Here is a 14,607-nt window from a genome sequence, read left to right on the forward strand (position 1 = left end):
ATTCGTAGCATATATTGTGGCCTTTGATTTGCCTTCATAGCTTTTACTAGAATGTTTCCATAATACACTTTTATACAAGTGGAATAGTATTGAAATTCTGATTGGTTTAAAAACAGCAGTGCGCTAGTAGATAAAAAGATGAAGCAGCTTTTATGGAGATTTTTTTGTGGATTATATAATTTATGCGTGCATGCTGCTTTGATTAACGACCTTGCTTAGATGAACTACCAGTTTTCCCTTATAATAAAACTCAAAGGCAATTTTCACTTAATCATACTGAGGAAATTAGGTGAATTACTCAAGATTGTAGACTAGAGGGCTTAATTTATAATTTGTTATCTTTTCCAGATTTATATCAAGCTATACATAGTATAAACTAAATACTTTTGTCAGCAGTTTCAATATGAAGTAGTACTGCAGCATTAAGGTCACCATTTCTCAACAGTGTAAACACATATATTGAGAGACTATACTACTTAGGTAATTTAAGGATGCTGATCCATCAAAGTTCTTTTACTCTTCCCACCTTCGCTGATGATGTGAACAATCAAGAAAATAGATTAAATTACCTTTAGCTCCATGTCTCCGTGTAGTAAAGAATGAAAATAAGGCACAGGGCAAATAAATATTTTATTATCTTGTGGAAACATAATTGAAAGTTTGTTTTTGTTTTTTGTTTTGGTGGAACACATCCTTGGAGCAATTATGTAAAATCTAGGCAGTTTGCCTTACTCATATTATTTGGTAAGTTTCGTTATCCCAGATTTTAAGTGAGATATTAGATCTTTTTGACTTGATAACACTTTTGAGCCATTGTTTTATCTCTTCAAATTTTATTTTATGAATAAGGCAAGTCAGATTAATAGTTATTTTCTACTCTGTCTTCTCGTAAAGTCTCTCTCTTTGGGTCCTAGTTTGTTTTTTGTTTTTTTTTTTTCCCAGGAGAAGTTGCTTTTCTGAAGGTTGATAGCACCACATTTAAAAGTACCTATTTGGGGCCGGAGATTTAGCTCAGTGGTTCCGCTGCCTGCCTCACAAGCGCAAGGTTCGGAGATCGATACCCGGTACCAAAGGAAAAAAAAAGAAAAGTACCTAATTGGGACTCCAGTAGAAGTTCAAATTGAAATTCCTTTGTTGTCCTTTAAATCTATGCTTTCAATTTCACATGCCAACCTTGATTAGATTGGTATTATCTTGGCTTAAGTATTTTTATTTTTTGTTTTTGTTTGTGGTACCGGGGATCAAACTCGGGTCCTTCCGCTTGCGCAGCAGGCGGCGAAACCACTGAGCTAAATCCCCGGCCCAGGTATTTTTAGATACTAGATATTTTGTTAAGACATTTTAAGTTCATATGTAGTTTTTTTAGAAAAGAGTGTTAGGAAGAAGAATATTGGAAATAACTGTTGCTGCTGCTTTTGCTCTACGACACATTTGTATGCATGTGGTACTGACCATGCTAGGTGCTGTTTGAAGCACTGTAACCCCTTATTTAATTTATAACAATAAACCTGTAGGGAGAATACTATTATTATCCTTATTTTTCAGAAAACTGAGACAAATTTCATTGTCACAGGCTTCGGGAAAAGACTTTTACAAGTGCCATATATTTACTGTAGGTAAAGACATGTATTGATTTTGTAAACATGAGGAGGGATCAATGATGTGTTATAAATCCTATGAATTACGAAGACTTAATGCTAAATCTGGAACCCTGTCTGTCTGCCTTTTCTTATTTAAAGGTACCTGCTCACCCTCTGTCATTCTTTACAAATCTTGTATCTTCAGTTAGTAATGTGAAAAATATTTGATGTGGTCTCAATAACATTTGTCATACATATGATATATGTAATTTTTTAAGCTATATAACAGACATCTTTTTTTTTTTTTTTTTTTTTAGTACTGGGGATTGAACTCGGGTCCTTGCACTTGCAAGGCAGGCGGCAGAATCACTGAGCTAAATCCCCAGCCCCTATAACAGACATCTTCACACAGCTGAGTTGTTTGAATTTAAAACTCCCTTAACAGTCCTCTAATCTGTAAATCCTTGTAATTGATGCTTTATTACCATGAACTCTCACAACTAGGAATTGATCAGTGCACATGCTCACTTCTTCTTCCTCTAGTGAAGCTGTATTTGTACAAGAATTGTATTCTTATAAGAGTTGCATTTTTAGGGGCGGGGTTTTAGCTCAGTGGTTCCGCCGCCTGCCGTGCAAGCGCAAGGACCCGAGTTCAATCTCCAGTACCAAATAAATAAAAAGAATTGCATTTTTATAATTCTGTGTGTTCACAAAACTGTAGGTATTTTTACTTATTATTTTAATTCAGTAACTTAAATGTTATATAAACTGATGAATATGAAGACACTGTATTTATAAAAACTAAGTTGAAGACTTTGGAAAGGTAATAAACAAGCTGTAGGGCAGTTTTGACCTGGAGCCTTGGTTTGCCAACAACTGATTTTTAATTCCATGCTGCTTTCTCTTTTTCCTCTTAACCACTCACAATTAACTCTTCTTTGAATAGCCTCACACCAGAACATACATCTTGGATTACCTTTGTTTTTATTCCCTAAGATTTAACTCTTGTTCTTATATGTATCTCAGGAAATGTTCCTTTTTTTTTTTTTACTTATTCTTATTTTCTTTTATTCATTTAGTTTACAAACCAAAAAATAAATTTTATTTATCACAGTGTAAAAATAGCATACATTGTAAGCTTCATTGGAATGAATTGTAGTAGAATCTTTCTATGTCAATGTTCATGGGGTCTGTTTCTGTGGAGTAAATATATAGTTAAAATTTCAGTGTACTGATACATTAATTATTCAGTAATTAACAATACAAATCCATGCAATAGTAAATCTGTAATATGGATCAGATTTGGCATAATTTTATCTGGTTAGCAAACCCTTTTAAGTTTCAATCACAAACTAAAGTATAATATTTTCCTTTTGGGGGATGATTTTTTATGTTTTTAAAAACATGAAGCATGGAGATAATGTTGTATCCTGGTTAAATCTAAAGACATGAATTAGACATGCTAAATTCACACGCCAGCTCTGTAACCTACAAGATGTTAGAAGTGGGCACCTTACTTACCATTTTTAAGAAAATAATTTCCCTTGTTTCAAAGCTGCAAGCATTGATTTCTGTTGCATACTATTATGTAAGAAATTCTTGTATATGTGTGAGTAGGAAAATGTACACATTCACATACAGTTTAGCATACTGCTGGCGTAATGGGTGTGTATAGCTTATCATACTACCTAGTATAAAGTAAGCCCTTAATAATAACTAATGACTAAATAATGCATTTTTCTACAATTGAAGATGTAGAAATGAAGTACTTAACATAAGTACTGTTTTCATTTTGTTTCATTTTTGAATGTTTAATGTAACGCTAGAGTCTAAGACCATCTTAAATTGATCTGTGCCAAGTTCAAATGTCACTTCCCAGTTACTCTGGAAAATTTCACGTGCATCATTAACTCTGCTTTTATCACAATGAGTTATTGCATATTTAGGGAGTATAAAGTCTGTATACTAGCAAGTTTTGACATAAAATAACATGAGTTAAGATTATAACATCAGTTTATAAAAATATGTGTCAATATAAGGAAAACATGAATTTCATGTGGGAAGGAACTATTCCTTGTTTATTTAATATTCTTACTGGATAGTGGTTATAATCTTAGATTCATTTTTGCACTAATATTTAAAAAACAATTGAACTGGAAAATAGTGATGCAAAGGCTAAAAGATCATTGCTTCTAAATGCAACATACTGGCCAGAACAAATATTTTAACAGTGTAGAGTAGTGGAGGGAAATCCTAAGGAAATTTAAATTTCAGGTTCATTTATTCAGACTATTCAATGAAGGTCATTTTCCTATAATAAGTATTTCAGGTGCTTCTGTCACATAATATCCACACTACTTCCACCACTTCACTGAATCAAGAATATCTTATATGCCTATGAATTCTTGTTTACCATTCCATCTGTATAACACAGATTTTTTTTGTTTTCAGAGAGGCTCTTATTTTATGGAAAGATCTTCTTTTTTTCTTCTTCCTTCTCTCCCTCCCTTCCTTTCTTTCCTGTATGTGTATTAACAAAATCTTATTTTGAAAAGCAGTGCAATACACTCTTTGGTTTATACTTGCTTACAGTCACAGGTAGAAGTACTTTCAAGTAGAAAACGTCAAGAGAAAGTTAAGAACAGGGACTTGGCATTTTGGTGGTGCAGATATATAGTGCAGAAGCGTTCCATCTAGATGTAGAGCCTTTTAGACACCTAACACACACGTGGGGATTTGAGGCCCCCTAGCCATGTCTTGCTGCCTCAGAGGAGTGCCCTCTCACATAAACTTACACCAGCACATATTGTAATGTCTTTTACACACAGAATGCTGGGCGTGCAGATTTATACTCCTTGGTATGCATAACAGCTATGACTACAGTTTGGGGATCCCCTGAGGTTACTTCTTTTGGAAGTCCATTCCCACATTAACTCTGAAGCTAACACAGTCACTTTTGGGGAACAGGGAGGAAGGTTTACTGGGCTTTGAATATATGCATTATGTTTCTGTTTGTGAGGATGTGTGTGACAGGATCCAGTGGGGTGTGTGTGTGTGTGTGTGTTGCCAAAATGGATGCTCTCTTGGCTCAGTAAAGTTTTCTTATACAATTGATTAGATTGTGTAGTATTTTTATTTGAAAAAAGAGTCTTAAATTTTCACAAAGTACAACAAAAACTAGTAGTGACCCTCCAGAAGATAATGGGCCCGCATCAGTGTTTCTCCGTGTTATTGCCAATGGATCAAGCTGTCTTTTGGAAGGTTGGGATTGTTTAGGTGGAGGAAGAGTATGAAACCTTTTTCAGTTTGAAGTTTAGGGTAAGCCTGCTTTTTAAAACCCAAAATCCCAGTGCCTTTTTAAAGGTATTACATTCTTCAGTAGTATCTTAGCGCTACAAGCACTGGACTGTTAGTTCATTTTGGCTAATATTTAAATTCAGTTACCATTTATGCCATTAAATTTGTAATTTTGTTCTTGCATTATATCTCCCAATTTACAAAAGTGGATTATTTTGAAATATTTAAAGTGAAAGGAATAATGTAGAATTACTGCAGCTTACAGTGACATTATAAATAGAAATAGTGAAGAATTCTCTGATACAAATATGAGATGTGAGTTTCGGTATTCTATTACAAATGAATCTGTTCCATATAATTTTATAGAAGCTTCCAAGAAACAAACATGTAAAAAGACTAAGACTGATAATGTCTGCCTACAGCGGATTTTGTTAGATCACTCATCTCTTTCCCTGTATTAGTCAGCTTTTCTGTCACTAGGACAAAATATCTAACCTACACAAATTCAAAGAGAAAAAGTTTCTCTTTGGCTCATGGTTGCAGAGGTTTTAGTCCATGGTTTGCTAGCTCCAAGGCAGAAATACCATGGTGGACGAGCATAGCAGAAAATTGAACTTCTTGGCATCCAGAAAGCAGAGAGCAGCAAAAGAACCAGAGGAAGATGCACCCTTCCAGGTATAAGTCTTTCCTACAAGTATCCTCACTCCTGACAGCAAATTTAGCTATGAACCTCAGCAGTAGAAGTTAGCAACCCACAGTGTAATCACCTTCCAAAAGCCCCACCTCCAAACATATGAATGAGCCTTTTGGGGAAGTTTTTTATACAATCCACATTACCCTTGTGATTTGTCCATTATAAAATTTTTAAAAACTTAAAATTTTCACAATATTTATGCTTTATTCATAGCACATTGTGTCTTTTTCTGGCAAATCAGTGGTCTGTTTCACTATGAAGTTGGTTAATTGTATCACTGTACATGGAAAAAAGGCAACAGAACTACAGAGGGACTTCATAGTTCTGGTTAGTGACAAAAGTGGTTCATGTAGGAGAATTGATTATATACATGTAAATTGCACTGTAGAGTTAACAAAGATAGTTTATTGTGTGTTGTACTCCTTCCTGTTAAATGACTTACTAAATAAGAAAATAATATTTCCTATCTGTACTAATATTTTGTGTTTTCCTTTGATCCCTAGAAATATATTTTTGTGTATCAGTTTTTCAGCTTGAGAGAGGAATCTTCTTTAGGATATTATATAAAGATAAGTAGTATGAAATTTCACATAGGGGACCAATTTTATCATCTAAAGTGCTGTTGTCTGGCTTTGCATGTAACGTAATGACGGTGAAGTGACTTCCATTGTCATTCATTTCACTCTTGCATCATCCTTCTAGGCAATTCCCTCATCCTTCTTGAAATTAATTTAGTCTTCTTAAAGATAAATATGAATAACTGATGCATAATTATGCAATAATTATTAGGACAATAAATACCATTATCTTTCAAGATGTAGGAAAAATATTAGTTCCCATAACATATTTTAAATTTGTAAAAGGATATAATAGAATTACATGATAATTCTTAATAAGAATGTGGTTTATTCTATGTTTTTTTTTTCCATTAAGTTTATTGGTACGCTTTAGGTGTAAAATACAGTTACATTCATCATTGGGATCTTGTACCTTTACGTGACATATCTTGGTTCTTATTTTTTTCCCGTACCCCTGCCCTCCCTTCACCCCCTCCACCTTTCCCTATTTACAAAGACTTTGTTTCCATTTTTTTCCTTTTCTCATATTTTTTCTTTTCCCTTCTTTCCTTTCCACCTACCCTCCCACTTCCCCTACTCCTTTAGACCTTTCCTTCCTATTACACAGTACCAATTATACATTTTTAAAAATTACAATATCAAGATTTAGAGGACATTACCACAGATTTTACAGATTTTAAAAGGATATAGAAAGCATATTACAGAAATCTTTTTTGAAATTAATTTGACAACTTCTATGAAGTACCTTGGAAGATAAATTAATGAAACTGACTCTGGAAGAAATATAAAGTTTGAATAGCACCTATTAAAGAAAGTATATTCCTAGCTTGAAAAGTTACCTATATGACAACAACAGGCTCATATACATTTTAACTGATAAATTATATCAAACATTTAAAGCAGAAAAAAGAAGGAACACATCTCCCCTCATTTTAGGAAGTCAACACTGTGCTAATACTAAAACTGAACAAAGATAATAGAAGAGATGGTCCCTGGTACCAAAAAAAAAAAAAGAGGATAATAAAAGAGAAAAGTATGAACAGAAATAAAAATTTGTTTAACAAAACAAACTATTAGAAGTCAGATCTGGCAGTATGTAGTAAATGGTTTTATTATAGGGCTGGCAATGTTGGTTCAGCATTGGAAGATCCACCCCCATAAGTCATCATTTTAACAGAGGAAAGGAAAAAGCCATACGATCCTATCAGCAGTTGCAGAAAAAGTATTGGACTAAATTCTACAGCCGTTCATGGTAAAAGCTATCAGGAGACTAGAAGTAGAACAGAAGCTTCTCCACAGATAAAAGACATGTACTCCATACTTCAGCAAAAATGCCTTATATGAATGGAAAAGATACAATGCTTTCTCCCTAAGATGGGGAACAAGGGCAGATATGCCCTCTCTTCATCTGTCCATTAAACTTTGAAACATAGGCCCAAACCAAAATAGTTTGGCAATAAAAATAAACAAATAGCATAGGATTGGCAAGGTAGAAACAAAATCTTTATATGTAGATGAAATGATCATCTACAGAGCAAATACTAAGAAATCTCTAAGAGCCCCTAGAACTTATATTTGAATTTAACAGGATTAGAAAACACATGTTATATATAAAAATTCAGATCTGTGTATACTTGCTATAAATGAAGAATTGGATATTGAAATTTAAAAGGTATGTAGGAATAGAACAGACCTGGAAAAGTAAAAATAAAAAAAAATAACAGTGTTGGAAGACATTTATTACCTAATTTTAAGACTTCTACAGCTACAGTAGTCAAGGCAATGTTGGCTTAAGGAAAGACACAGATGAGTGGAATAAAACAGAGAATCTAGAAATAGAACCACACATATATAGTCCACTAATTTTTGAAAGATTATTTAACATTAACATTTTATAGAACATAAACTCAACTCAATTGCAGAGGAAAAGATGTTTTCAAGAAATGGTACTAGAATATCTGGTATCCATATGTAAAAGATTAACCTCAGCCCTTTATTTCCATACATAAAAATAATTTGAAAGGATCTATGAACCTAAACATGAAAGAATAAAACTTTAAGAAGAAATTGTAAGGGAAAATGTTTATGTATTTAGGATAGGCAAGAATTTCCTAGGATACGAAAAACATGATGTATAAAAAATAATAATAAATGAGTTTCCTTCAAAGTTTAGAACTTTAAAAGACATCATTAAGAAAATGAAAAGTAGGGACGGGCCTTTAGTTCAGTGGTTCTGGCACCTGCCTCACAAGTGCAAGGTCCTGATCCCCAGTACCAAAAAAAAAAAAAAAAAAAAGAAAAAGAAAATGAAAAGTAGTCCTTAACCAGAACATATTTATAATACATATAACCTATGACCAGAATATATAAAAAACTATTACAGCTCATTAATAGACAACCCAATTAAAAAGTAGACACAAAACATAATAAATAGCAAGTACAGCACAAGGAAAGGTGTGCAACACTAAAATCAGAAAAGTACTAATCAGTATAATAAGATCATATTATATACTCATTAGGGAGATTAAGTTAAAGGTTTAAGAAGAACAAATGTCAGCTTAGGTGTGAACCAGTTAGAACTTTCTAATACTGCTAATGTGAATGTAAAGTGATAAAACCATTTTGGAAAACAATATAGAAATTTCTTGTATTACTGTTAAGAATCAGTAGTTCTGTTCTTAAGTTTTTACTTAAGAGAAATAAAAACACATGTTCAAAATAGATTTTTACATACAGGTTGACTGTCCCTTATCTGAAATTCTTGGGACCAGAAGTGTTTCAGATTTTGAAATCCACTCGATCTGCAAAGAGGATAGCTACTCCTGCTTTTTTTCAGGTTCCTATTGCATGGAGTATTGTTTTCCAGCCTTTAACTTTCAGTCTATGAGTTTCTTTTTAAATTAAGTGTGTTTCTTGTATGCAGCATCTTGTTGGTTCTTGCTTCTTGACCCATTCTGCCAGTCTATTTCTTTTGATTGTTGAATTGAGACCATTAACATTGATGGTTATAACTGATACATACTGACTTATCATTGTCATTACTTTTTCTTTTTGTTGGATTCTCCCCCTTTGCCTTTAATTTCTTGTCATGCCCGATGGATTCATTCTCCTGGGCTTCCTGGGGTTGTGATCCCCATTGTCTTTTCCTAGGATACTGTCTAAAATTTTTTTGAGTGCTGGTTTGGTATTCATGAAGTTCCTAAGGTGCTGTTTGTCATGAAAGTATTTCTCCATCAATTTTGAAAGATAGTTTTGCAGTGTACATCAATCTGGGTTGGAGGCTGTTTTCCTTTAGGGCTTGAAATACGTCACTCAAGCTCTTCGTGCCTTGAGGGTTTGCGTTGAGAAGTCTGCTGTGATTCTGATGGTCTTTCCTTTGTATGTGATTTGTTTCTTTTCTCTCACTGCTTGTAGAATTTTGTTCTTCTGTTTGGTTTCTGGAATCTTAACTATTATATGTCTATGTGTAGATTTTTTTTGATCATGGCTAGTTGGAATCCTATATGCCTCACTTTATCTGTATGTCAAATTCTTTTCCCCTGCTTGGGAATTTTTCTGCCATCACTTCTGTGAACAGGTTTTTTGTGTCATCTGCACTCTTTCCTCTTTCTTCATTGACTCCAATCAGTCTTATGTTATTCTTCTTTGCTTCATCTGCTTGATTGATTTCTCATGGTCCCTTACTATTTTAAAGAAATTTTTCTTTTCCTAGTCACTAATTGCAATTTTATCTTCTGTATCTGAAATTCTGTCCTCACATTGGCTCTTTCTGCTATGTAAACTTTCAATGGAGTTTTTAATCTCCTGGAAATCTGTTTGCATCTCTTTTATGGATTCCATTTGTTTCCTATGTTGGGATTCCATTTTGTTCAGCTCCTCTATTTTTTTATCTGTGTCCTCTCTAGATTTATTAATCATGTCTTGCACTATGGGCACAATTTCTGCTGTTATTTGAGAAATTATTTCTGATTTCATTTTTTCCAGATCCTCTTTCATTGCCAGTTCAGGGACTCCAGGTGGTTTAGTATCAGATTGTTCCATCTCGTTTCCCTTTGGCATAGCCTTAGGTGATCTGGAAGTCTGGTTTTGAGACTTGTTTATGTGTCTTCTCATTTCAACAGATATAGCCTGCTGTGCCTTTGTTGAGGCAACTTTTTGCTCACCCAGTGGTCTTCAATTCTCAGCAAGCCACAGAGCTGCCTTTTCTCTGCTGCTCACCAGTACACTAATTCCTGGGTTCAGAAAGGTGGCCTTCTGGATCCCTGAGCTGACCTGTTGTCTGGGTTGGCTTCTGGCTGGGGCCTGTGCACACTTGGGATGATATCTAGATGTGCCACTGGCTAGGGCCCCTGTGTAGCTGTTGTCTGGGAGGGCCTTTGGCTGGGGGCTGTGCACCCTAGTTCCTGTTGTGCGACCAAGCTTCTGGCTAGGGTCTCACGCACTTGTTGATGGTACTGGGGCAAACCTCTGTTGCTTGTGTGCCTGTGCAGCTCTTTTCCAGGTGACCCCTTGGCTTGGGCCAGTGTGCCTGAGCCTCTGGGGTCATGGTGGAGCCCTGGCTGGGATCTACTTGCAGCCCCGCTGCTCTGGTCCACTCTGGAGGCTGCTCCCCAACTAAGGAGGTTTGTTGTGCTTTTATTGCAGAGATTTTCTTCACTTTTCCAGTGGGCTTTAATTTTCATCAAGGGGCCTCAGAGAGGCCCTCTTTCTGTTGTTCACTTGTACTCTATCTTCCTAAGCTCAGAACAATGTCCTTTATGACCCCTGCAACTCTGTGGTGTGGATCTAGATAATGCCTCTATACCACCGGGGCAGGGGGTGCGCTGGCGCCCACGTGGCTCACCTTCTTGACACTCTGGGGCGGTGGTGTGGAGGTCCGAGAGGCTCACCTCCTTGGTGCTCAGGGCCAGTGGTATGTAGGACTGAGAGGCTCACCTTGGTTCTCTGGGGAGGTGGTATGGCGCCCTGAGAGGCTCACCCCCTCGGCCCTCTGGGACGGTGGTATGGCTGTCCGAGAGGCTCACCTCTTCAGCATTCTGGGGCAGTGGTACTATTCTATGTTTTAAAAAACAGAAAATTTATCCTTGATCATTGGAAGACTTCAAAGAATAAATGTTATGAAATGACAGTACCTATAGATAATTAGAACTAATGCAAAAGGAAATTTAAAAACTAAAATTCGGCCAGTGGATACTGGTAGCATATCAAAGGATGGGGATATAATATCTTTTCTTTTTGAAGATGCTTTTTAAGATTTTGATTTCATTTTGATGTTTTCTTAAATATTCTCTGAGTTATTTTCTCTCCTCACAAAATCAAGTTTGTTTTTCCTCCTTTTCTCCTCCCCTTTTCTCCTTTCCCCCATTCTTCTTTCCCTTTCCTATTCTTCCTACCATCTTTCTTCCCTAGCTCCTCTTCATTTTTGCACCTATACATGGTAATTATTTGCTATCTTTTCATATTTTTTATCTTTTTATAATCTTTTTATATTTATGAATGTATGTATGGTTTTGTCAACATTTGTCTCTTTGTTTTGTATAAGTAGTTTGTTTTTCCAGCATGCACTCCTTTGATTGGGAAATCAGATGCAGACAAATAGTACTTGCATTGGACATAGTGCTCAAAAGTGTCAGAACTGGATAGGTGAGAAGAGAACTGCCCATCAGGCTGTGTGCTCCCTAATGTGATGAAGTAGAGGGACTTCTTTTGGGTGGTAACACCCACGAGATGTCTTACCACTTCCCAGTTAATCAACACAACTTTCTTGGGAAAAAAACCATGTGATTAATACTAAGATACTGTGCCTGGCTGCATCCTAGTGTAGGAGTGGAGGGTTAGGAGTGGATGGTGATTGATGAACATTTGTTCTGTTTATAACGCTTTAACTGACCTAATTTCAGCTTTACTTTCACCGCTCTCAGTCCCAGCGGTTCCCACTTTCGCTGTAGCCATCTTGTACTATCTTATGGATTTCACCAAACCATTTACTTTCTTGCCTTCCAGAAATAAGTTGATATCTTCTCCCCCTCTCTTTTCTTCACTATTTTTACCATCCTCATTGAGTACTGGAAAGTACAAGAAGTCAGTGCATTTTCTTAGAGTGAAGTTTTCTGAAACACATATTAAAAGGCACTATCTATTTCAGTTTTATCAACATAATATTAAGTTTACCAGTTTTGTGCAAACTCCAATTAGTAATTTTGGCCAGTTTAATCTCTTGTTCTAACGTATAATCTTTTACAGGTGTTTAGCAAGAGTCACTAACTGTTTTGAATTTTTTGCTGTTATGCAGTTTTCTATGAAAAGTTCATCTGTCTTATGTATAATATATTTACTATAAGCATCTTTATGCAATACAGATATGACTCTGTCACATTTGCTGTAAATAACTTTTGTTTACTCTTTGAATTTATTTTGCAGTGTTGGAGATTGAACCCAGGGGCTTTTGTATGCTAGGCCATCACTCTATCCTGAGCTGTACCTCCATCACTCACCTTTAGTTTAATAAGTAAATATGCATATTTCATGAGTTATGTTTTGTTTATTTGAAAATTTCCATCTGCTAAACAATTTAAAATATTTGAAGTAGTAAAAAAGTTATTATCTCTCCAAAAAAGTAAAGCAGTATTTTTATTTTGGTTTTACTAAACATTGTAAAATTAATTTTTGTGCAACACTTTTGTAGATTAATTTGGCAGTACCAAGAAAATATCTTGAGAGCCAAGAAAATGTCTCTTTTCATCCTTTTCTTAGAAGAGTTAATCAAAGGAAGGAACAAAGTTTGGTTGGTGTTTTGAAGTGAGCATATTCATACTGTATGAAATGCTTTGAAATACTTTTAAGTCAAGTTAAATATTTTTGTGTTTTCCAGATTATTGCTCGGTTGTAACAATTGTGGACCAAACAAATGTAAAGTTAACTTGTCTACTCTTCAGTGGAAACTATGAAGCCCTTCCACGAATTTATAAAATTGGAGACATTGTTCGCTTTCACAGACTTAAGGTATACTTCATACTTCTGGAACTTATATTTATTTGAAGAGAACTCTCTATTATTAGCATATATTATATGGTCGCTTTGTTAGAACATGACACCAAGCATTTCAGATGTTAAGAAGAAATGTAAATGGTGGGACATGTCTTTATTTAAATAAACTGCCTTCCCCAGAAATGTACTAGATGCTCTGATTCAGACTAGTTAAATTCCATCTTCTCACTTCCAAATACAGATTGATGGTCTAAAAGTTTTCCATGTGAAGCCTGATAAAGGACACTAGTAAACAATCTCGTGATTTCTTTTTTATTTATTTTTCTGAGACAGAGTCTTGCTTTGTTCCCTAGACTGGCTTCAAACTCTTGGGCTCAAACAGTCCTCCTCCCTCAGCTTCCTGAATGTCCAGGCCAATATAGGTGTGTGCCACCATTCCCAGCTCAGTCCCATAACTTCTATAACAGCTTCATCTGTTTGTTCTTTATTTTCCCTTTGTGATTGGATTAAGCAGTGTGTAGTTTGGGTTTTCTTTTTGACATGTCTGGCTCATGCTTGTGTGAAGCAGCCATATTGCTTGCATGGTTTCACTTTGCTGATTTTTAGTGTGAATACATCATAATTTGTATATTAATTCTGTTCTTGAACATTTAGGTATTTCCACTTTGTGGATATTATAAATAGTTATACGAACGGTCTAGTATGTCTTTTAGTGAATATAAATATGAATATCTACAGCCACACATATATATGTACTTTAGTATACACCATATTAGTATTATTTAGTATACACATACTAAATATACTTTAGTGTACTTTAGTGTAGTTGCTAGGTAGGCCCTAGAATGTGTTTATGTTCATCTTTAGTTTTTCAAAATGTTTTATACCAATTTACTATCACTAACAATTTCAGAGAATTCTGTTTGGTCCACACAACACTTAGTATTTTCCATTTAAAAATTTTTTTGGATATGTATTCATTAGTATCACTGTGGTTTTCACTTGAATTTTCCTGAAAATTTATGAAGTTGAGAACTTTTTCAAATGTTAATATCTTCTGAAATATAAAATACCTGTTTGGATATTTTGGTCATTTTGTATGGATTTTGTTTCCTGTTCTTAATTATTCTCAGAAAATCTTTGTATATTTGGGCTAAGAATCTTTTTTTGTCAGACATACAGATAATGAACATCTTTTCCCACTCCTTGCGTTTCCATTTTTAACCTCAAAACTCTGGGATGGGAATAAGTATAGTACTAGAGACACAAAAAGAAGGCCAGCCTGGATGCTACTAAATTGTGAGAGAGATGTTAGAAGAAACCAGAGAAAAAAGTAGACAGGAATGATAATAAAATACAGTGAACATACAAATTTTAAAAACTTACTATAAAGCCAAGCGAGATGGTGCATACCTGTAATCTCAGCACTCAGGAGACTGAGGCAGGAGGATCACCGTGAGTTTGAGGCCAA

At 35.1% G+C, this 14,607-nt stretch overlaps 1 protein-coding gene across 5 annotated transcripts in view; it reads left to right on the plus strand.

The window, feature by feature from the left end:
* Pot1 (protection of telomeres 1) overlaps nucleotides 1–14,607 on the plus strand; it is an 85,132-nt gene that overhangs the window by 29,682 nt on the left and 40,843 nt on the right. For 4 of the 5 annotated variants that reach the window (XM_004856416.3, XM_021237580.2, XM_021237578.2 and 1 more), the window contains one exon: nucleotides 13,021–13,151. In XM_004856416.3, the coding sequence (XP_004856473.2) occupies nucleotides 13,021–13,151 (131 nt within the window). Of the gene's footprint in view, nucleotides 1–12,569; nucleotides 12,658–13,020; nucleotides 13,152–14,607 lie in introns of all 5 variants that reach the window. The other variant, XM_021237579.2, reaches the window with a different exon arrangement.

The sequence above is a fragment of the Heterocephalus glaber genome, unplaced genomic scaffold (assembly GCF_053883595.1).
Source record: "Heterocephalus glaber isolate CG9 unplaced genomic scaffold, H.glaber_assembly_v1.0 deba00000546, whole genome shotgun sequence".
NCBI lineage: Eukaryota > Metazoa > Chordata > Mammalia > Rodentia > Bathyergidae > Heterocephalus > Heterocephalus glaber.